Source organism: Triticum dicoccoides, chromosome 2A, assembly GCF_002162155.2.
Source record: "Triticum dicoccoides isolate Atlit2015 ecotype Zavitan chromosome 2A, WEW_v2.0, whole genome shotgun sequence".
NCBI classification, from domain to species: Eukaryota; Viridiplantae; Streptophyta; class Magnoliopsida; order Poales; family Poaceae; genus Triticum; species Triticum dicoccoides.
In genome coordinates, this window is record NC_041382.1 from 788,347,228 (window position 1) to 788,372,565 (window position 25,338).

The 25,338-nt window shown below is 43.1% G+C and overlaps 1 protein-coding gene and 2 pseudogenes across 2 annotated transcripts; 1 reads left to right on the forward strand and 2 right to left on the reverse strand.

Annotated features, from left to right (window-relative positions):
- The first annotated feature begins 363 nt into the window (after positions 1-363).
- LOC119357349 (putative disease resistance protein RGA4) lies at positions 364-6,134 on the forward strand. Of its 2 annotated transcripts, XM_037624344.1 has the most exons (5): positions 364-440; positions 577-675; positions 1,117-1,423; positions 2,067-5,489; positions 5,776-6,134. In XM_037624344.1, the coding sequence occupies exons 4-5, from the start codon at positions 2,098-2,100 to the stop codon at positions 5,783-5,785; spliced, it is 3,402 nt and encodes a 1,133-aa protein (XP_037480241.1). In that variant the 5' UTR covers positions 364-440; positions 577-675; positions 1,117-1,423; positions 2,067-2,097; the 3' UTR covers positions 5,786-6,134. The 2 variants fall into 2 exon arrangements, with proteins under 2 accessions (XP_037480241.1, XP_037480242.1); XM_037624345.1 differs by lacking the exon at positions 577-675 and having other exon boundaries at positions 386-440.
- A 4,705-nt stretch (positions 6,135-10,839) lies between these two features.
- Positions 10,840-12,303, reverse strand: LOC119358515 (annotated as a pseudogene).
- A 1,184-nt stretch (positions 12,304-13,487) lies between these two features.
- LOC119358516 lies at positions 13,488-15,119 on the reverse strand (annotated as a pseudogene).
- Between the last annotated feature and the right edge of the window lie 10,219 nt (positions 15,120-25,338).

Here is a 25,338-nt window from a genome sequence, read left to right on the forward strand (position 1 = left end):
TCTGAAATGCAACCTTTGTAGCACTTTCTTCCCTCGTTCTTAATATATGGGCAGCACAATCTGCCAATTCCTCAAAAAAAAAACATATGATTTAAGAGCAGGCGGCATCATCATTTTTGTATGCAACAAGGAGCAGGTAGCATCAGGAGTTTAGCATAACAGCAAGGAGCAGGTAGCATCATGAATTTAAGATATGTTGGTATCATAGCTTTACACCTCGGTACAACGGCAAGCGGACAAAGCTGGGAACTCACCCGGGACCATGGTTGCTTCTTCCTAGAAGCTTCCGAGAAGCTGTGAGGGTTGACTCACTGTAGCTTGTTAGGCTCCCCTCCCTCACTCTTATCCAAGATTGTTACCTACATTTCTCCCCTCCTCCTGCTCCTCCTCCTGTGCATTTGACAGTGAGCGCTCCTCCACGCCAAGCAGCACCGATCCAGGTGAGCAGCCCCCTCTTGAACCTTTTGCTTTCTTCTACTGGGTTCCACGCACCATTTTTTGTTTTGGTTTCTGTGTGTTGATAAGAGTAGAATCCAGCGAGCTATTTTAGCTTACAGCAAGCCTTCTTTTTTGAAGAGAAAGATCGGGGGAAATTCAGCAAAGCTGAGGAAGACAGAACTAGAGCAGAGAGGAAGCGGGACAGAACACTCTGTTATGAGGATGTGAAGTAGCTAGGTGGTGAATATGATTTGGTCTTTTCATGTACTGCTTCCAGACTCGTCTAAATTAATAAAAAGAGGGACATCTCTTTCATGTTTCAACTGCATCATTTTTCTCTCAGTTCAGTTCCATATGTGAATAAATCTCGACTGAATATCCCAGTGTATATTTCACGACATATATATTGAGTAAAGTAACGCGTGCATGATTTCTACTCAAAAGTAAAGTACCATTTTAGTAATTGCAAAGCCATATTGAAATTGAAACTTTTTAGCTTTATTTTCACTTCATGGCTATTCATTCATAAAGTTCGTCTAACTCGCTGATTGCTTAAGTAACCATTCAAACTGATTTCATGCCAACTTTTGGTGGAAACATAGTGTACTCTGACTGCAAATTTACTTCCAAAACTCCAGTTGCATCTATAATGCTAATTGCTCCAATGCTTGCTCACAGGACGATGTCCAAACTCTAACCGCCATGAACTTATCTACCATTGGGGTCATTGGTGCCATCAGTGAATGTGTCAGCTTGTTTCAGTCGACCAAATCTGCCATTTCATCTATGCGAACAAAGCTGTGAGCTCACCTGGGTCCATGGTTGGTTCTTCCTGGAAGGTCCCCAGAAGGTGTGAGAGTTTACTCCTGTAGATTGGTAGGCTACCCTTCATCAATCCATCCAACATTATTAGGTTCAATTCTCTCCTGCTCCTCCTGCGCGTTTGAAAGCCAGCGCTTGTCCATGACAAGCAGCATCGTTCCAGGTGAGCACAGCTTGATATCTTTCCACATATGAAGCTCATTTGGTGACCATTATACCTTTTTTTCTGTGTTGTTAAAATTACAACCCAGCAAAATATTTTAGCTTAGAACCAGCCATTTTTCTTGAATTAAAAATTGAGGGGAAATTTTTTCAAAGCTGAGAAAGAGACAAGCAGAGCCCTCTGTTACAAAGATGCAGAAAAAGCAGAGAAAATAATTTGGTTTTTTCATGTACCGCTTCCAGGGTTACAGAAATTCATAAAAGGAGGGACATATCTTTAATGTTTCAACTCCAACATGTTCCGCCTCAGGCTCTTTATCTAGTTCCATATATGAATAAATCTCACTTGAACATCAAAGTGTATATTTCACAACATATATATTGAGTAAACCGTCCATGATTTACAGTAAAGTAGAACATAGTTGTTACTAAATTGCAAAGACATATCAACACTTTATAAATATATTTTTACTAAACAATCTTTCTCTAACTTGCTGACATTTGATGGCAATTTTCGGTGAAACATATCTGTAGAAAATAAGTACTACAATAGTCAAGTTATTGTATATGAATAGTCGTCTTGATTTACACTTTGACTGCAAAATTTACTTCCATAATGCTAATTGCGTCTTATTTGATTGCAGGACAAAAGTAGCTGTCCAGACTGCAGCCACCATGAGCTTGTTGGCCATTGGGATTGTTAGTGCCATTAATGACTGCGTCACTTTGTTTCAGTGGGCCAAATCTGCCATTTCATCTATAAACTCTAAATGGAGTGGCTCACAGGAGCAAAGTCTCCAGGACAGTGTATTAAAGTTGGAGAGTGGCCTACAACTTCTCAAGGATACCCTGCCTGCAATGTATGACCTCATTAATAAAGCAGAGTGGAGAAGCCATGAACACTATGTGGCCAAGCTCCTTCCGAGTCTCAAGGATGCAGTGTCTGAGGCCGATGACCTTATTGATGAGTTCAGATGGTATGAGATGAAGTTGCAAGTGGAGGGCAATGCAAGCCAATCTCCTTTCATTGACTTCTTGGATACCATCATCCAAGGCAGCTTCAACAAACTGAATGATGTCCAATTGAGGTTGAATCATCTTTCAAGTCAACTGGACAATATGGGGCTTCGTGGAGTTACACCACACTTTGACAAATTAGTCAGGCCAGAGACCACTTCTATGCCAAATGAAGCAAAACTGTTTGGTCGTAACAATGAGATGAAGCAGGTATTGGGACTTCTCAAGGTACCTACAAATTTAAGACGCAGGCTCATGGCTATTTCAGAAAATCCATCAACAAGCGCATCAGCAAGGAACCAAGTTAGTAAGTCAAGAATATTGAGTCTTCCTGTTTTGCCTATAGTTGGAATTGGTGGTGTTGGAAAGACTACTTTGGCCCAACATATCTGCAGTAACAAGCGAGTGGAGTCATACTTTGAACCGATAATCTGGATTTGTGTGTCAGATGACTTCGATGTGAAGAGGTTAACTAAAGAGGCCATACAATCTTGTACTGAAAAGGAGGTAACAAGTGATAACTTGGATTGTCTTCAGCGTGCTCTTTTTAATCATGTGAAAGATAAAAGGTTATTGGTAGTCCTTGATGACATCTGGGATGATGCCTTGAAGGAAAATGGGCAATGTTGGAAGAGGTTTTGTGCACCTTTTAGAAGTGTCCAAGAGGGAAGTGCGATGTTGGTCACCACTAGATGTTCAAAGGTTACTGAGGTAGTGCGCACACTGGAGCCCTTCATATTAGAAGGTCTAAAGGATGACATATTCTGGAATTTCTTTAAGTCCTATGTGTTTGGATCTCAGAGTTCTGAGAATTATCCTGAGTTAGAATGCATTGGTAGAAGAATACTTCCTAAACTGAAGGGCTCTCCTTTGGCTGCCAAAACTCTGGGACGCATGTTAAGCATGGACCTTCAAGAATCACATTGGAATTTTATACTTGAGAGTGAATTGTGGCAGTTAAAACAAAAGGAGACTGAGATTTTGCCCGCCCTTCGGTTGAGCTATATGTACTTACCATTTTATTTGAAGCAATGCTTCAGATTCTGTGCTGTGTACCCTAAAGATTACATATTCCAGAAGCAACACTTAGCTGAAATTTGGGTAGCAGAAGGCTTTGTAGAGCCTCAAGGTGGTGTTCCAATTCAAGATATTGGTTGTCAGTATTTTGAAGACCTTGTAGCACGGTCCTTCTTTGGAAAAGTTAGTGGTGGATACGTAATCCATGACTTGCTGCATGACATGGCACAACAAGTTTCAGAGCACGACTGCTTCATCTTAAGAAACGAGAGTGACTTTGATAAAGTTCCCCAGAATGTCCGTCATCTATACGTACTCCCTAGCAGTGACTTTGACGATTCCAGCTTGTTGAGACTATGCAAGTACACAAAGCTGCGTACCCTAATTTGCAAGAAGGATTTAGAGGGAAAAACAAGCTTTATAATGGACCAATGGTGTACTAAACTTTTGTGCATGCGTGTGATTTCTTGTCCCTTCACAAATGAGTTTCCAGATAGTATCGGCAATTGGAAGCATCTTCGGTACCTTAAAATCTACAGATCTTGTCCTTTGAAGAGGATTCCTTTAACTTTGTGTTGGCTATATTATCTGACGTTTTTTTATGTTGGGGAATGCATTCTAGAAAGCTTGCCCAATGACTTCGGTAAGTTGGTCAATTTACAGAGCTTCAGTTCACATGGATTTTCATATTATGCTGGGCTGTGCATGAGACTTGATGCTGAGGCAGAGGGACGCGAAATTAGGTTAATGAAGAATCTGAACCAATTTCGTGGACACTTGGAGATATATAATGTTGGCAGCCTAAGTAATGATCATACAGTAGAAGTTGAATTGAAGAATAAGATGTATCTTGACGAGTTGAAACTGAGGATGCATTCGTTTGTAGGCTCCCCTGAGTCTCAGTCCATCCATCATAAAGAAGTGCTTGAAATTCTGCAACCTCATATCAGTCTCAAGTCTCTGATCCTTGAGAATTATCATGGTGTCTCGCTCCCAAGCTGGTTTCAGCCACAAAACATGCCAAGCTTGAAATCACTCAGTTTTGTTGATTGTTCTTCTGCCATGATCTCACAGAGCATAAGCGTAAATGGGACACCTGCAGTTGGTATTTTCCTATCCCTGGCAAACGTAACGATATCTGGGTGTTCAAATATGTTAGGCGTTCTGCATCCAGACTATGTACCAGCCATCAGGAAAATAAGAATTGAAAGTTGCCAGATGTTAGAATCTCTACCAATTGAAGAGTTTGGGGAACTTAATTTCCTTGAAGAACTGGACGTGTGCAATTGTCCAAATATCCGCCTCCAGAGATTGTTTTTACCGTCCCTTAAGAAGCTACAACTGAGTAGTGCTGGTCTCCTTTGCAATATTGACTGTTGCTCTCTCACCAACTTTGTTTTCGGATGTGATTTTGTCACGTCCATCCAACTACAAGTGTGGAATCTCCCAGCTCTACAGAAGTTGCAAATTCAGTCAAAATCTCTTACATCTATTGGAGACAGTATTACATCATTGTCGTCCCTTAATGTCCTATTAGTTGCACTTTGTGATAGCTTGTCAACTCTTGATGGCCTCCTAACACAAGAACTACCTGCTATTCAGAAAATTGACATCTATTCTTGTCCCAAATTAGTGTCCCTGCCAGTTGAAAGGTTTGTGAGTTTTCCTTATCTGAAACATCTCAAGGTTTGGGATTGCGAAAGTCTGAACTGGCAAATGGGCTTGGTGCTGCCATCGTCTCTCCAAAGTCTCAGCTTACAGAAATGTGGGGATACCTCTCCATGTGTTCCCAGTTGCCTAGAGAACCTCACATCCCTCGTCTCACTGCGCATTAGTGGGTGCAAAAGTATAACATCCATCCCAAGCAATATTTGGCGCACTACTCTTGCATCACTCGAGGAATTGAACATCGAGGATTTTCCAAACCTAGTTTCAATTGGTGGAAGAAAGGCAATTGCAAAAATAAAGAAGGTGACTATATACAGTTGTCCAAAGTTGAAGGAAGTGAAGATGATCCGGGGATGCTACGTAAGGTATTTTTGCTAACACTGTATCCCATCCAGCTTTGACTTCTCTTTTGTTTGGAAGTCCCTATATACGGGAAAGAACTCGTGTATTATGCAGTAACTATCCTATTTAAATCATCATCATTAAAGTATGATACAGTTGTTTATGACACCTACACATATTGTATGTCTTGTTTCTGCTTGTTAGTTCCAGTGTTTAGTCTGTACTTAACCCTGATATGTTAGGATTTTCCGAAAGAAATTTGTGATGCTTTCAGAATTACGTACATGTGACCAAACTTGCTACTTGTAGATACAGGTGAAGAAATGACAGGCGAGCACGGAGGAACCGGTAGCTGCATGGAAGGAAACTGAAAGTTGGAAGACCCGTGGACAACGAGACTTAAATTGTCGGCCACGATGAATGAAAGGAAATTGTGATGTTTACTGCATATCTTGGTCTCGCTGTCTCTTTCTATCTCTCCATGCGTGCCTGCTTCTTCAGTTGTGCAGTTTTATTCCATCAATTGTTTCCCGTCCCATATTTTTGCTGAAAACTATGAGTTTCTACTTAGTACTACAATCGTAGTAAATTTTCTGTAACCAATAAAACGACGCCATGTTGTATATAATGGCATTGGCGGTCCGAGAACTTGCGCTGCGGGTGCACTTAAGTCACGGTACTTGCAAACCGGAAAAATCCGTCATAGAACTTGCATTACAGGTGCGGATAGGTCACCCAGGTCATCTGAACCGGCCAGCTGCCCGGTTTTCACCCTCTAACGGTCAAGAGCGATAAATTTGTTCACGACTTTAAAAATATATGTGATTCGTGAACTTAAACAAATGTTTGTGAATGATAAATTTAAAAATACTTGTTCACGACTTTAAAAAAATGTTCACGAACGTTTAAAAAAATATATTTGTGATCAGCGACTTTAAAAAATGTTCACGAACAATAAAATAAAAAATATTTATTAAAAATATTTGTCATTCGTGACTTTAAAAAAATGTCCAGGAACGAAAAATTTGAAAATATTTTCGAATGATAAATTTAAAAATGTTCATTAATGATTAATTTGAAAACTATTTGTTCACGACTTTAAAAAATGGTCGAGAACAATAAATTTGAAAAATATTTATGATTCACAAACATGTTTTTAAAGTTGTGAACATTTAAAAATTTGTGATTCACAACTTTAAAAAAAGTTCGCGAATGATAAATTAAAAACTATTTATTAAAAATATTTGTGATTTGTGACTTTAAAAAAATGTCCACGAACAAAAAATTTGAAAATGCTTGCGAACGATAAAGTTGAAAATGTTCATGAATGATTAACTTGAAAACTATTTGATCACGACTTTAAAAAAAGTTCGAGAATGATAAATTTGGAAAATATTTGTGATTCGCGAACATTTTTTATAAGTGTTGAACATTTAAAAAAAATTATGATTCGCCACTGTAAAAAACGTTTGCAAGCGATAAATTAAAAAATAATTTTTAAAAATATTTGTGATTCGCAACTTTTAATAAATGTCCACGAATGAAAATTTTGAAAATGTTTGCGAACAATAAATTTGAAAATGTTCATGAACGATTAATTTGAAAATTATTTGTTCACTAATTTTAATAAATGTCCGCGAATGATAAATTTGAAAAATATTTGTGATTTATGAACATTTTTTTAAGTTGTGAACATTTTAAATATATATTTGTGATTCGCGACTTTAAAAAAATGTTCTCAAATGATAAATTTAAAAATATTCATGAAAAATATTTGTGATTCGTGACTTTAAAAAAAATGTCTAGGAACGAAAAATTAGAAATGTGACCTATCTGCACCCGCAACGCAAGTTCTATGATGGGTTTTTCTCGAAAATAGGATAGCTGGCCGGTTCAGATGGCATATGTGACCTATCTGCACCCGCAATACGAGTTATATGACGGATTTTTCCGGTTTGCAAGTACCGTGACTTAAGTGCACCTGCAATGCAAGTTCTCGGACCACCAGTGCCATTTACACTATGTATGCAGTTGTGTGTTTTGGTGCATCGTAACCCTGTTCACCTGCCATGCATGACCTCTGTATCTGACTATCATGATCTTTCCGTCTTGTTCTGTGGTTTGTGCATGTGATCTTTTGCATTCCTTTTTTTTTTAGGGTTGGTCTTTTTCATTCCTGGTTTCCCCTTTCTCTCTGGTTCTTTGCTTGTATAAAGACATGCGTCACTGTCTCGATGCTTTCTCGTAATAAATTGGCACGTGCCTGGGAGGAAAAAAAAAGGAAACAATCTTACCTTGTACTACTATGAACAATGAGGAAGCAGACATATGGTTTCAGGTTTCAGAAGTAAAGAATAGATTAGCTCGTGCCACAGAGTTGCCGAAATTAGCTCAGGTTTCAGGTTTCAGAAGTAAAGAACATCTTGCACGGGAGCGGGCGCCTTGGATGACTATTTCTGACTGCCACAGAGTTGCCGAAATAGGCTTGTGCCCCACTATATGAATATAGCAACCACCCGATACAGCCAGAAGTTCATCGCGGGGGCAAACAACACAATCAAGCCCAAAAGAAAAACAAGAGAAAAGCAAGAGAAAGATATGCCGGCAGCACCGGATGAAAGAAAGCTGAAGCATCCCGCAAGTGTTGCGCCCACCGGAAACATCCACCACGCTCCAATGCCATCGAGTCGCCGCGAACCAAGCAACACCTTCAAGAAGGACTGCGATGATGACGACGCTGCTGCCCGGACGAATCCTAGGATTTCTCCCGGTACACGGAGGGAAGGTTCCCCAATAAGTCAATAGCTATCCTTCATTATCTGGGGCGGGCGAGAGGTACTCCCGACGCCCTTCAAGAAGGTTGATGGCACGCGCAGGCATCACCGCGTCGGTGCCGATCGGACCCGAGAGGGATTTCGCCCTACCCCTCATACCCACAACCCAGGACCAACCGGCGGCTCCACCACGCCAACCGCCCACCAACCTGCACCACCACAGTCACGAGGACACCACCGTCGTCTCTCCACCGCAGACGCTGCGAGGCCGGCCGAACCAAACGGGACCACCACCGATAGGGACCGGGAGCACCACAGCCACGTGGGAGGGGACAACCTCCACTGGCACAAGCCGTAGCAGACAGGACGCAGGTGCGAGAGTACGTCGGACCCCCTGCCCCGTCGGGCCCAGATCGGGCCCGTTAAGCTCCAGCTGCCGTGCTGCAGCCGACGCAACGCAGAACCGCCGATCCCAACGACCGCATCCTGCTAGCCCAATTGGAGGAGACCCGCCGGAGGCCAGACCAACCTGCCCTGACCCAGATCAGGCCCAAAAGGGCCTAGATCTGGGCCTGCAGGGCTCCGCCGGCCAACCCCCGCCGCCAAAGGGCCTTGTCGCCGTCGTATCTGCGCCCGATCTACACTAGAGCACCGCCCACCAAGGTGTACCGTCGCCGGAAACCGCGAGGGGGAGAGGAAGAGGGCCGCCACCGCCAGCCTCACCACGGCGCCGTGCGGGCAACTCCCGGCCGCGTCAGCCGTCAGCAGCGGCGGGAGGAGGGGTGGGAGGTGGGGGCTGGGCGGCGAGGGGAGGGAGGGCCGGCCCGGTCGCCCCGCTCGGGGGGGCGGCGCGGGGGGTACGGGGAGGGAGAGGAGACTCTGAAGATCTACTACAATGCCCTGTTCAGGTTGTCTGATGGCTGGTTGAAAGCTGGACTTTCAGAGGGAATTGCAGTTTGCAGCATAGCTAGTGTGCTTTATTTGACTCAATAGGGTGTGCAGTGCAGTGCCCCCCGCGGCGCCCCTTGTTGTGATCCCTTGTCCGCCATTTGCAATCACATGAGCAAAGGACTTGGATAGGGGCACTAGTACAGAACCGGCCTTTAGTGCCGGTTCGTGACGGGCTTTAGTGCCGGTTCTTCAACCGGCATTAAAGAGTGGGGACTAAAGGTCCCCTCCCTTTAGTACTGGTTCGTCACGAACCGACGCTAAAGTGCCACCACGTGGCACGAGCCAGGCCCGTTTGCGTGTAGGGCATTAGTACCGGTTGGTAACACCAACCGGTACTAAATGTTTGGGTGTTTTTTTTTAAAAAATTTCTTTAATTTTGTGTTTTCAATTAATTTAGCGATTGTTTTACATTATAATGAGTTGTTAAATCATTAGGTGAAAATACCGCGGATTAGTTTCGACTGGATGGATATATCTCTAGCTAGCTAGCTAGCTAGCAAAGTGATCAAGTATATGTCATATCCATATATATTATACTTGATCAACTACAGTGATCTGCGGTTTCTTTCATTAAATGATATAATAATTAACTAGCTGATCACCACCAGCACTAGCTACTAGCTTAAAGAAGAAACATTCACTTGTACCAGAAGCAAAAATATCATCGAGTTCAACATGATTGTCATGATATTATAAGCGTTCATATATAACACCACAAAAGCAAATCACTTAAGTTCAGAACGAAGAACACGGACATGAAAGGACAAGTACTAATTAAGAGCAGCATGAAACTAGCTAAATCACTCCTGCTAGTTACTCTCTCTCTCTGGTAAAATAGCATAGAACATGTCTGGTCTCTGCATAGGACGTTACACAAAAAAATGGATTTTGTAATAAATTTGAGATCGATGCAAGTTCGTCATCATTTGATACCCTGCACGTTGTTGCGGGGATATTTTGCAACATAACTCAATGTGATTCATTGTATGAAACATGAATATTTCAAGTAATAATATAAAAAGTTAAAACTAAAAAATACATACAATTTCTTATGTTTGATCACTATATAGTTGTAAAATGTTTATTAAATATATATATATATATATATATATATATATATATATATATATATATATAACATACTAGAATGAAAATGCTCATGTTTGATCACTATATAGTTGTATTTTTTATTAAATATATATGACATAATAAAGTGGAAGTTGTCATGTATGTTTGCATGTTGAGATGAGTCCTTTTCCCATGCATTTTATGATGAAGTGACACCGCTTGCATGTTGAGAGACATATGGCAGTGGGGGTGAGCTTTTTCTCATGTTGTTGAGCAATGATGTGGCATATGCTTGCATGTTGGAAGAAATAGTTAGTGGGGGCTACCAATTTAAATATAGATATTGGCAAGTATCCTGCGTGATATTCCATAGGAAAGTGCCTTGCAAAAGAATCATCCTAGAAAAACAGATCTAAACAGAGAGAAAGTCATATATACATAAATAAAATACTGCATAATACTCCCTCCGCTTCGATAATACTTATATATTCATTTCTTCGACAAGTATTTTGTGACGGGGGGAGGAGTACTATAGCATGAGTAGTTAAGAGAAGAAAAAATAATGTTGCATGCATCAACCTTATAGCATCTCGTCTTCCATGGAGGGCAGACGACTGAACAAGTTGAAGAGCAGGTTGGTCCTGCCTCGGAACCACGGCGGCCGGAGGAAGTAGAGCCCCATCCCCATGGTCAACATCCGTACCGGAGTCAGGTACAATACGACGGACATCACCAGCGAGAGGGCCATGAAGACGGGCGTCAACCTCGGGTCGCGCCAGCGGAGCAGCGACTGCGCACGCTCCCCCTGCGCAGCTAGGTCTCCGAACACCGTCTGCACCATCCCAGCCAAACTCTGGATCCGCTCGTATCTCAGCCTCACGATGTCATCCGGCTTGGATGTCGGGAACGTGTCAAACTCTTCGTCCAGCTCGTCCGCCCTGCCGAGCCTTTTTGCCACCACTTGCACCGCCTGCAACCGGAGGTAGTCCAGCTTCAGCACGGAGATAGGGCTCGTGTAGTGCATCTCGGGCAGCAATGGCCACCCGTACTGCGCCAGCATGCTTGCCCACGCCGTGCAGGTGAACCGGACGGCGAGGTGGAGCTCCCCGGTTTTCTTCAGTCCGCTCGGGCTCAGCGCCATGAGCGGGTAGTAATGCGTGTACACGCGGTGGCTTTCTAGTGTCGCGAGCCGGATGCGCACCTTGCCGATCGGCTGGTCCTTGCTGGTTGATCCGTTGCCATGGCCGGAGAGGTGGTTGTTTTTGAAGACGACGACGGTGATGATGGTGTTGAGGTCGAACACCTCCCAGGTGTACGGCTCGTTCCACATTGGCCCCACCGTGCGGAGGAGCAACGTGCGCGTGCGCACCCACTTGACGCCGTACTTGGCCACGCAGTAGGGGTACTTGTTGTCGCCCAGGTCACGTGCGCCAAGGATGCCCACCTCCAGCACGCCGATGGCGCTCTTTCGGAACTTCTCCGCCGCCGGCTGCAGGTCGCCGCTATAGTACGTTGACTCCATTGGCACGTGGTACGCCAGCTCCAGGCTCATCCTCAGGTGGATCTTGCTTTCGAACGCCATGGGTGCCGACTCCTTCAGTCCGCTCATCCACCGACTTGTCCTTGGCGTGGATCTTGCTGTCGAAGACGACGCGGCCGACTATTTCGTCGCGGAGCGTGGCCTTGGCCTTGGCCTTGACGATGACCTCCACGTCGTTGGAACTCAGGTGGACGAAGGAGAAGGCCAACTTCATCACTACTGGGTTTGCCTCCTTCGCCTACCTTCACCTCCACGTACGCGTCCATCGCGCCGGTGATGTCCAGGTCGCACGCCTTGACGACGCTCACGTACAGGTACTGCATCCGCTCCACCATGTCATACATCGACGATACCCTCGTCGCCATTGCCGCGCCGCGCGCGCCGAGCAGAGGCTTCGTCTCAACCAGACTGTACGCCGATCCCCGAGGAGAGGCTAGGTTCAGAGGAGGCAGACACGGAGCGGAACACGTCTTTGCTCTTCCCCTTGGATTCGGACGCCGCCATCCCTGAGGTACAAGAGGCAGCCTCCCCTGTCTGAGAGCGGATGCATGCGCATGAATTAGTCTTTTATTTTTATTTTTTACAATAAAATAAATAGTGGAGTAACATACTAAGCAAAGCAAAGAGGACAACAAGAAAAGTAAAAGTATACCAGTTTTGTTAAAACACACCTAGATGTGCTTTAACTATTGCACATCTAAGTTACGCGCCACTGATTTTACACAAAGATTCGTGCAGGCATTTTCATTTCAGTTTGTCTAATTCACATCTAGATATTTATTAAGAATGTCACATCTAAGCTCAACAAATATATAATGCAGCAATAAAAAAAACTAGGACAAAAAAAAATTGACCACAAACAGAATGGAAATCAGTTTAGATGTGACATAACTAGATGTGTCTTAGACAGACCGTTTTCTTTTGTCTTTTTTTTTTTAGTTTAATCGAGTCATTTAGATGTGCAATAACTATGGCACATCTAGATGTGCCCTAGGCAACCCAAAATATATATCCTTCAAAGTAATTTTCAAAGGTGGTACGACAATTATTTCGAAATGGAGGGAGGACATAATATATAGCATTCCTACATATGGAACTCCTACAACTTTTTTTTTTGGTTGATTGTTGGGTTAACGTTGAAGATGCCCAATTTGCTTTAATTTTTCAATATTTTGAATGAAGCGGGCATGTTGTTTCATACATGTAAATTAATTGATTATTATGAAAATATATCTCATAACATAACTAGTAATATAGTTTGATGTTTTTGTTGCTAATTACTTCCATATATTTTGATGGTCAAAACTTTAAAGTTGCTCCATTGACAACAGTCCAAAACTAATAATAGCAGGGATATGCGACTAAGGCCCTATTTGTTTGGGCTTTTGTTTCTGCTTTTGCAGCCTTTTCACTTTGACAAAAAGGTCATGAAAGCTCTTAAATAGGGTCCTTTTGCTTCGGCTTGACTTATGAATCAATATTGTTATATGCTGGTATAAGCGAAAAGCCGAAGCTAAAAAGCATCAATTTAGGAGCTTTTTTGGCTTTTATTTTTCCATAGTGAAAAAGCTGCAAAAGTAGAAGTAAAATCCAAACAAAACAAGCCTTAAACAGGATTCCTAGCCTAGTCCTCAATGGAGCACCAAAATCCATACTCAGTCAACTCAAATGGTTCTATTGCAAGTATCCTAGTGGTACCCGTGTAGCCTGTCAATTATATCTTGCGTGCTAGCAGGTCTCTTCTTTGGATTGAAGTCTCTGCACTCTAAAGCTATCTCGTAGCATACTCGTATTTGTTTGGATAGTCTGTCTTGTTGTGATCTCTCCCACCTATCACTCCAACTTTCAAGCACCTGAAAAATTTCAATGGTGGGTTATGGTCTATGAAATGGATTGACAACATCTTTCTATATAGGAAATAATATGTATACCATATACCGACCACATACGTTCAAGCATCAAACAAAGAACACAAATTCTCTAAAAAGTAGACCATGTCCCAATAGATTCAAGCCACGTCTATCTCGATGTAAATTGCACTTTCAGAAATGATTCGTCATATTAAGAAGAAAACTTCTTTAAAAAGAATTTTGTTGTTTCTATTCTTTTGCAGCCAAAACTATGCTTCCACTACTAGGTGTGCTTCCACAAATAACACTGCTATACATCCCATGCTAAAAATAGTGATAATATGCATATTAAAACGGTGAAAATTATTTTAAGGTCGGTCCTTCTTAGCAATAAAGGAAGTTGATTGTTCTTACATTCCCAGTCCCTAGATACCCTTTCTGCCCGGTCAGTATTTCTATTATAATAACACCAAGACTATACAAGTCAGTAATGGGTGCGATTACACCCCCTTCACGAAATTCCGGCGCCAAATATCCCCTATATAAAAATAGAAAATATTTGACCGATTAGTGGACAAGGAGAGTGGGGTTCAACTCACAGAGAAACTTACAAGAGGTGTTTACTAGCTTACATTGTTCCTAATATGGTTTTGGTAATATCCCGGCTTTGATTTTCATCAAAGCATCTAGAGAGGCCAAAATCAGTAATTTTTCGGCACCATGCTATCGTCGAGTAGTATATTGGCGGGTTTCAGATCCAAATGAATGATATGATTGTCATGAAGGAACTTGATGCCCTCACAAATACCTTTGATAATTTTATAGCAGTTTCTCCACTCACGATATGCATCTATAAACGGGATAGGAGAAAAAATGTTATCAACATACTTGATGTCAAAATGTTATATGACACATTAGATAATTTCTAGTATATAGAGAAAATGGACAATGATGTTAGAGGCCGCATAGTCATACCAGTGATATACTTATCAAGACCCCCTTTAGGTATATACTCGAAGCAAAGCAATCTTTGGTGGATATCTGCCATGACAAGTTTACCATTGTATGTTGCCATACTTCCTTGTCTGTCAGCACAATATCCTAGAAATCTAACTACATTTTTATGCTTTACCCGCATCAGGCATTGAACCTCTCGGTGAAACTCTTCTCATCCATAAAAGCGTTGGACAACCTCTTCATAGCAACCGCCCTATCACCAATGATTCCCTGCTCCCGGAACATGTGTTAGCATAATATGGCCAGCTTGAGGTTTTGAATCAAGCATGATTAAGATTGGAATGTATATACCTTATAAACCACTGCAAACCCTCCTCTTCCAATCTCTCGATCGCCAGAGAAATTGTCTGTGATTTCCTCTAGGAGTAATAATGGTAGGGCCTTGGGCTCGGCTGTTTCCACATCTAACATCTGCTCTAGGTCGCTTCGCGTAGTACAAGCTTTGCGTTCCATTTATGGTCACTTTGTAATTATAAACTAAAAACAAGAGAAAACTCATTATGTATGTATGAGCCTAGGTGCCAAAGCTACTAGCTAGACCCAAATCCCCGGTTACTCACGTAGCCAGTTAATATGCTCAAAGAAAACAGAAAGGTAGCCAATGAATTGGCATAGTGACTTCTGTAGTATATTACTTCTTTTGTATCTAAATATAAGACATTTTTGCATTTCAAAGAGTACTTCATTACTCCGTCTTTCCAAAAATATAAGGCATGATTGAGTTTGCACAATCTTTAATGCACAACTTTGACCACTCATTTATACAAAATTTTATGGATTTAGCATGCATAAATGGCATCATTGCATTTGCCTTCCAAAATAGTTTTATTTCTTATATCTTTATAGTAATTCTGTAGACATACTATAAGTGAAAATTATAGTCAAAATTGTGCAATGCCTTATATATTGGGAAGGAGTGAGTACGTAATTTGTTACTTGGGGGAAAAACACCATGTTTGGAACGACTTCATGGTCAGATTCGACTATCATTATTACAATAACAGAACATAGCACGTACAGTTCAAGCATCATGTTGCAACCGAAATAAGAATTACGTCTAGGCCAGATCGAGTAGAAGGTACTAACATAACAAACAAGCAGATGTAAGCTTTTTACATCCAACGCAGATGTAAGCATTGGCAGTAGTTTTGGGCGAATAGGCTTCCAGCCCCTGCTTTTATAAAGATCAAATTTCACTAGGCGCTCTCAGATCTTGGCAGTACTAAAAAACAGATGAAAACCAAAATAAAACAACCTCACAGCCAACCAAAACAGTTATGCAACTCCACATCGGCGACCCAAAATATTTCCTAGCAGCAGCAGTCCCTCTAGCTGCTGCTTGACAGCGCAGTCTCTCTAGCTGCCAATTAGTGGTAAATAAATCTGCAACCAAATGCCAAGTACATACATATATACAGATTCAGATTTACAGTGTAGGAGGAAGAGGGCATGAGCTTCGCAGGTCAACGCCCACTCTGAGTCATGTGAAGCCAAGCTATTAGTAACGAATTCCCACGTCTTTGCTGCTAACCTAATCTCTTTGTTGGGCTGGGCTGAGCTGGGCTGCGCGTGTGCACAAAACCTCTTAATTTGTGAGTGATCGAGATTATGATGTGGGCTTTTATGTTCTACTGTAGTCCGTACTCACATCAGCAACCCAACCAAAAGGAGAAGGACCAAAGCTCACCAAGGCTCTAGATATCAATTGTTGGCGTAGGTCTCGACCTCTACACTGCAACCCGCTGAGCACCTTCTAACGAGTCGCACGTACAAGCTAGCCACGTCCTGTTAGAAATAGAGATGTAAACTCAACTGTTTATCTCCTTCCTCCCCCTCGTAACAACTACAAACTCTATCCTCATGTAACAACATGTATCCTAGCGATCAGGTACAACTTGTACGCCACGGCAAGGGCTCTTCTTGCCTCGATCAATATAACCCCACGCGGCTCTCTACGGAGAGTAGGAACGCTTCCCATCTAATATGGTATACAGAGTCATCCTCTTCCCATCGATCTAGCCAGCAGCCTCCTTCCTTGCTTTACCCTCGCCACCATCCTCGATCATCGTCACCATGTCATCCTCATCCACCATCTCCCTCAACCTTGGTGCTCTCCCATCAGAGAAGCTCACCAAGACCAACTTCATCTTGTGGAAGGCACAGGTCATGCCGGGCCTGCGAGGAGCGCAGGTCACCGGCCTCCTGGATGGATCAGATACAGCGCCACCAAAGACGGTGCAGCAGCAGCAGGCGGACAAAACTACCGCCGCAGCACCAAATCCTCTGTACGCACAGTGGATATCGAAGGATCAGCAAGTCTTCAGCCATCTCCTGAACTCTCTTTCAATGGAGATTCTCGCCCAAGTTGCAAGCAAGGAGACGAAGTTCGAGCTTTGGACTGCCATCACCACTCTGTTCGCCTCGCAATCCCAACCGTGCATCACCAATCTACGGATCGCCATCACCAACACAAAGAAGGGCTCCATGTCCAGCAGTGTCTATATCTCCAGGATGAAAAATCTGGGGGATGAGCTCGCAGCGGCAGGTCATCCCATCTCGGATCCAGAGATGGTTGACTATGTGCTTGCCGGCCTTGACAGAGACTACGATCCTGTCGTGGCAGCCATCGGAGCAGTGAAGAATCAAATCTCGGTAGATGGTCTGTTTGCTCAAATCGCAACCTTTGATCAGCATGTGGAGATGCTCGGCGATGGCCCTGACGCAGGTTCCAAAACTTCAGCAAACCTAGCCTACAGGGGGCGTGGACGCGGTTACAGTAGAGGCCACGGATGCAGCAATAGCAAGGGGCACGGCCGAGGCAGGCGCTCCTCCCCAGCTCCATCTGGTGGAAACGGGGGCGGCGGAGGTGGCCGCGGTCGCCCACAGCAACAACGCCAGCAGCAAGTACGGGACTATCCAGAGTGCCAAATCTGTTACAAGCATCATCCAAGGTGCTCGTGATTGTTGGCATAGGTATGATGATGAAGATGAAGATAAGGAGAAGGGGGCCAACATGGTCACCGACTCCTACGGCGTTGATACGAACTGGTATGCAGACACCGGCGCCACAAATCACATCACAGGGGAGCTCGACAAGCTGACGATCAGAGACAAGTATCGTGGACATGACCAAGTCCATACTGCAAGCGGCTCTGGTATGAAAATCACTCATGTTGGTAGTTCAATTGTCAAAAACCCCATGAAAAACTTGCATCTTAACAGAGTTTTATATGTGCCCACAACATCAAAGAACCTTCTTTCTGTTCATAGATTTACTCTTGATAATCGTGTTCTCATTGAGTTCTATCCATATTTCTTTTTGGTAAAGGACTTGGACACGAGGAGAATCCTTCTTAGGGGCAAGTGTGTGGGAGGTCTCTACCCGATCATATCTTCGTCAACACCATCAAATAAACAAGCTTTAGTTGCAGTCAAGCCTTCATCATCAAAGTGGCATAGTAGACTAGGTCATCCTTCGTCAGTTATCATTAAATTTGTTCTTAGCAAGAATATGCTTCCGTACTCTCATGAGTCGAATATTGAGTCTATTTGTGATCCATGTCAACAAGCTAAAAGTCATCAGTTGCCATACCCCATATTTACTAGTATTTCCACTGCACCATTGCAACTTGTGTTTTCAGATGTGTGGGGACCAGCTCCTATTTCCGTTGGTAGGCACTCATATTATGTTAGTTTCATTAACGACTATAGCAAGTTTACATGGATCTACCTCCTCAAGAAACGTTCTGAAGTATTTCAAGTCTTCAAGAACTTCCAAAATCTTGTTGAGCGCAAATTAAACACTAAAATCGTTGCCATGCAAACCGACTAGGGAGGTGAATACAGAAAACTAAAATCCTTCTTTCAAGAACTTGGTGTTTCACATCATGTTTCATGTCCTCATGCAACATCAACAGAATGGCTCCGCTGAACGGAAGCATCGCCATGTTGTTGAAGTAGGACTAGCTCTACTAGCCAATTCATGCATGCCACTAAAATTCTGGGATGAAGCCTTCTTGACTGCCACGTACCTCATCAACTTGCTACCTAGCAAGGTCATAAAATTTGAAACTCCCATCACACGTATTTTTGGCACATCTCCTGAATATAAGCCGCTACATGTATTTGGTTGTGCTTGTTGGCCCAACCTTCACCCATATAATACACGCAGGCTTTCCTTTCGCTCAAAGAGGTGTGTGTTTCTCGGGTACAATCGTATTCACAAAGGAGTCAAATGCCTAGATGTCTCTACTGGCCGAGTCTACATCTCTCGTGATGTAGTTTTTGATGAGTCAGTTTTTCCCTTTGCATCACTTCATCCTAATGCCGGAGCACGCCTCAAACAAGAAATTCTTCTTCTTCCACCACATCTCCAAAACTCTGATCATGGGGGCGACGATTGTACTAACCTAACTGATGATGATCCTATCGGTAGGACTGTGCCTCCATGTGTGCAGGGTCATGCAGGTCATGCAGCAGAAAACAATGCAGAAAATGGTGAAGAAAATGATCAGAATTTTGCTGAAAATGAGCCAATATTTCATGCAACAGAAGAAAACGAAGCCGGCACGGAGCACGAGGTGAATCTGGAGTCTCCTGGAACTCCTGTTCGCCTGATCGCCTCGGATCTGGGGCACAGATACGCGTCGAACCGCGCGCCCGGTGGATTTCTCCTGCCGCGCCAATCCGCGGGCGCCACGTCACTGCATGCGGACGAGCCGCGCCCCGCACCGCGTCCGACGCACGGGCAGACGACAACGACAGCAGATTCGGTGGGGTCTGCATCGGGATCTCCGCCACATGCGTCTGCATCAGCGACCAGCAGCGGATCTTCTGCGGCTGCCTGCTCTAGCGGACCAGACACACATCAGGCCACACAGTCTGGCTCGGGATCTATTGTGGAAAGGAAATATGATGATTCATCGGGATCTTCTGTGCAGAAGTCATCTGCACCATCTCCTGTAGCATGACCGTCACGCGCACATCAAAGTCAACCCCAACTAGTCACAACTTCACGTGTCATGACAAGGTCGCAAAAAGGTATAAGAAATCCAAAAGTCCGAACTGATGGTACCGTTCCATATGGTATGTTGTGCATTGCAGGAGAACCAACAAGAGTAGAAGATGCACTTGAAGATCCAAAATGGAAAATTGCAATGGATGAAGAATATTCAGCGCTTATGAGGAACAAGACTTGGCATCTTGTACCAGAAAAAAGAGGTAAAAATATCATTGACTGTAAGTGGGTTTATAGAATCAAAAGAAAGGCAGATGGCTCCATTGACAGGTATAAAACTCGTTTGGTTGCAAAAGGTTTCAAACAGCGCTATGGTCTGGACTATGAAGATACTTTTAGTCCTGTTGTCAAAGCTGCAACTATTAGACTTGTGTTAGCTATTTCTGTGTCCAGAGGATGGAGCTTGAGACAGCTAGATGTCAAGAACGCGTTTTTGCATGGTGTTTTGGAAGAGAAGGTTTACATAAGACAACCACCTGGGTATGTAAACAAGCAGGTGCCCCATCATGTGTGCAAGCTTGATAAGGCACTTTATGGCTTGAAGCAAGCACCAAGGGCATGGTACTCAAGGTTAAGCTCTCAGTTAAGGTGTTTGGGTTTTGTTGCATCTAAGGCTGACACTTCACTGTTTATCTACAACAAAGCAAACATAACTATATTCTTGCTAGTATTGTTGATGATATAATAGTTGCAAGCTCCTCACAAAGTGCTACTAATGCCCTTCTGCATGATTTAAGCTCAAAGTTTGCTTTGAAAGATCTTGGTGATCTACACTTCTTCTTGGGTATTGAAGTAAAGAAGATTCAAGATGGTATAGCACTAAACCAGGAAAAATATGCCACTGAACTTCTAGCTCGTATGGGGATGAAAGACTGTAAGCCTTCACCTACACCATTGTCTTCTTCAGAAAACTTTCAGCTTTTGAAGGGGAACTGCTTAAGGAAGAAGAAATCACAAAATACAGAAGTGTAGTAGGAGCCCTACAGTACTTGACACTGACAAGGCCTGATATTTCCTTTGCTGTTAACAAGGTCTGTCAATATCTGCATGCACCTACTAATGTACATTGGACAGCTGTCAAAAGAATTGTGCGGTATATAAAATACACTGTAAGTTTGGGCCTTCAAGTTAAGCGCTCCTACTCCACTCTTGTTAGTGCATTCTCTGATGTTGACTGGGCAGGATGCAGTGATGATAGGAAGTCAACGGGAGGATTTGCAGTATTTTTTGATTCCAATCTCATTTCTTGGAGTGCTAGGAAACAAGCCACAATATCCAGGTCAAGTACTGAAGCTGAATATAAGTCACTAGCTAATGCTACTGCCGGAATCATTTGGGTTGAATCGTTGCTTAATGAATTGAGAATCAAACAGCATCGTCTGTCATGTTTGTGGTGTGACAATTTGGGAGCCACGTATCTTTCTGCAAACCCAGTGTTTCATGGCAGAACCAAGCATATAGAAATTGACTTTCATTTTGTAAGAGAAAGGGTTGCAGAAAAGAAGTTAGACATATGATTCATTCCTTCCAGAGATCAAGTTACAGATGGATTTACCAAAGCTTTGCCAGTCAAGCCATTTGAAGAATTCAAAAAAAAATCTTAATGTAGGATAGTTGAGATTAGAGGAGGATGTTAGAAATAGAGATGTAATCTCAACTGTTTATCTCCTTCCTCTACCTCGTAACAACTACGAACTCTATCCTCATGTAACAACCTGTATCCTAGCGATAAGGTACAACTTGTACACCACGGCAAGGGCTCTTCTTACCTCGATCAATATAACCCCACGCGGCTCTCTACGGAGAGTAGGAACGCTTCCCATCTACTCCCTCCGTTCCACAATACATGTCTTCCATTTGTCAAAATATAGATGTATCTAAACATATTTTAATATATAGATACATCCATTTTTAAACAAATGAAAGTCAAGTATTTTGGAACGGAGGGAGTAATAGATTTCTTTCCGGCTGGCCGGTGCAACGGCGTGGAGGACCACTATCGGCGCCACGAGGGCTAGCTCCGTCACCTGCTCCTCCGTGTGATTCCTTACTTATCCATTCAGACTATATAATTCAGAAGAGCTGCAACGAAGCTAAACAAGCTGCACTTGTCTTGCACAGTGCACAAGGATAGATAGATTATTCAACGACGCTTGACAAGCTTCCGGCCGGTCTTGCCGCCGACGAGCTGCACTCATCAACGTGCATCCTTCGAGGGGTCCTTCCGCCAAGCTTCCCATGCAAGTGGCAATTTCTTTTATTATCAAGTGTCTGTCGATTCCGCTTCAGTTTTCAGCAGATCCACCTAAACCGCGCGCATCAGAAGATTGTGGATTCGATGGAGGTCCCAATTAAGTAAGAAACATAAATATATTTTTTTGAGCATCAGTACAGACATAAGCGCTCATATACACGCGCATACACTCATCCATATGAACGCACGCACACACACCCTACCCCTATGAGCACGTCCGAGAGACTTGTTGGGGAACGTAGTAATTTCAAAAAAATTCCTACGCACACGCAAGATCATGGTGATGCATAGCAACGAGAGGGGAGAGTGTGTCCACGTACCCTCGTAGACCGAAAGCGGAAGCGTTATGACAACGCGGTTGATGTAGTCGTACATCTTCACGATCCGACCGATCCAAGTACCGAACGTACGGTACCTCCGAGTTCAGCACACGTTCAGCTCGATGACGATCCCCGGACTCCGATCCAGCAAAGTGTCGGGGATGAGTTCCGTCAGCACGACGGCGTAGTGACGATGATGATGTTCTACCGGGACAGGGCTTCGCCTAAACTCCGCGACGATATGATCGAGGTAGAATATGGTGGAGGGGGGCACTGCACACGGCTAAGGAACGATCACAAAGATCAACTTCTGTGTCATGGGGTGCCCCCCTGCCCCCGTATATAAAGGAGCAAGGGGGGAGGAGGCTGGCCCTAGGAGGGGGCGCGCCCAATTCAGACCAGAGGGGGGGGCGCAGGCCTCCTTCCTTTTGGCCTCTCTCCTCTATTCCTGTATGGCCCAATAAGGCCCATATACTCCCCGGCGAATTCCGGTAACTCTCCGGTACTCCGAAAAATACCCGAATCACTCGGAACCTTTCCGAACTCCGAATATAGTCGTTCAATTTATCAATCTTTACGTCTCGACCATTTCGAGACTCCTCGTCATGTCCCCTATCTCATCCGGGACTCCGAACTCCTTCGGTACATCAAAACTCATAAACTCATAATATAACTGTCATCGAAACCTTAAGCATGCGGACCCTACGGGTTCGAGAACTATGTAGACATGACCTAGAACTATTCTTGGTCAATAACCAATAGCGGAACCTAGATGCCCATATTGGCTCCTACATATTCTACGAAGATCTTTATCGGTCAAACCGCATAACAACATACTTTGTTCCCTTTCTCATCGGTATGTTACTTGCCCGAGATTCGATCGTTGGTATCTAATACCTAGTTCAATCTCGTTACCGGCAAGTCTCTTTACTCATTACGTAATGCATCATTCCGTAACTAACTCATTAGCTACATTGCTTGCAAGGCTTATAGTGATGTGCATTACCGAGAGGGCCCAAAGATACCTCTCCGACAATCGGAGTGACAATACCTAATCTCGAAATACGCCCAACATGTACCTTTGGAGACACTTGTAGTACTCCTTTATAATAACTCACTTATGTTGTGACGTTTGGTAGTACCCAAAGTGTTCCTCCGGTAAACGGGAGTTGCATAATCTCATAGTTACAGGAACATGTATAAGTCATGAAGAAAGCAATAGCAATATGCTAAACGATCAAGTGCTAGGCTAACAGAATGGGTCAAGTCAATCACATCATTCTCCTAATGATGTGATCCCGTTAATCAAATGACAACTCTTTTGTCCATGGCTAGGAAACTTAACCATCTTTGATTCACGAGCTAGTCAAGTAGAGGCATACTAGTGACACTATGTTTGTCTATGTATTCACACATGTATTATGTTCCGGTTAATACAATCCTAGCATGAATAATAAACATTTATCATGAAATAAGGAAATAAATAATAACTTTATTATTGCCTCTAGGGCATATTTCCTTCAGTCTCCCACTTGCACTAGAGTCAATAATCTAGTTCACATCGCCATGTGATTTAATACCAATATTCATATCTGTATATGATTAACACATATAGTTCACATCTTTATGTGACCAACACCCAGAGGGTTTACTAGAGTCAATATTCTAGTTCACATCGCCATGTGATTTAATACCAATATTCATATCTGTATATGATTAACACCCATAGTTCACATCTTTATGTGACCAACACCCAAAGGGTTTACTAGAGTCAATATTCTAGTTCACATTGCTATGTGATTAACACCCAAAGAGTACAAAGGTATGATCATGTTTTCCTCGTGAGAGAAGCTTAGTCAACGGTTCTGTCACATTCAGAGCCGCATGTATTTTGCAAATATTCTATGTCTACAATGCTCTGCACGGAGCTACTCTAGCTAATTACTCCCACTTTCAGTATGTATCCAGATTGGGACTTAGAGTCATCTGGGTCGGTGTGAAAGCTTGCACCGATGTAACTCTTTACGACGGGCTTCTTTTATCACCTCCATAATCGAGAAATATTTCCTTAGTATATATTCTTGACCGCTGTCCAGTGATCTACTATTAGATCAAAATTGTATTCCTTTGCCAAACTCAGAGCAAGGTATATAATAGGTCTGCTACACAGCATAGCATACTTTATAGAACCTATGACTGAGGCATAGGGAATGACTTTTCATTCTCTTTCTATTTTCTGCCATAGTCGGGTTTTGAATCTTACTCAACTTCACACCTTGCAACACAGACAAGAACTCTTTCTTTGACTGTTCCATTTTGAACTACTTCAAAAATTTCTGGTTGCATCATATACAACTCTTCTTTAATAAATCCATTAAGGAATGTAGTTTTGACATCCATTTGACATATTTCATAAAATGTGGCAATTGCTAACATGATTTGGATAGACTTAAGCTTCGATACGAGTGAGAAAATCTCATCGTATTCAACACCTTGAACTTGTTGAAAATATTTCGCAACAAGTCAAGCTTAGTAGATAGTAACACTACTATCAGTGTCCGTCTTCCTCTTGAAGATCCACGGCTTGCTGATCATCGAGCAAGTCAATCAAAGTCCATACTTTGTTCTCATACATGGATCATATCTCAGATTTTATGGCCTCAAGCCATTTCCTGGAATCTGGGCTCATCATCGCTTCCTCATAGTTCGTAGGTTCATCATGGTCTAGTAACATGACATCCAGAACATGATTACCGTACCACTCTGGTGCGGACCGTACTCTGAAATACCTACGAGGTTCTGTAGTAACTTGATTTGAAGTTTCATGATCATCATCATTAGCTTCCTCGCTAATCGGTGTAGCAATCACTGGAACTGATTTCTGTGATGAATAACTTTCCAATTTGGGAGAAGGTACAATTACCTCATCAAGTTCTACTTTCCTCCCACTCACTTCTTTCGAGAGAAACTTCATCTCTGGAAAGGATCCATCTTAGCAACGAATAACTTGCCTTCGGATCTGTGATAGAAGGTGTACCCAACAGTTTCCTTTGGGTATTCTATGAAGACGCACTTCTCCGA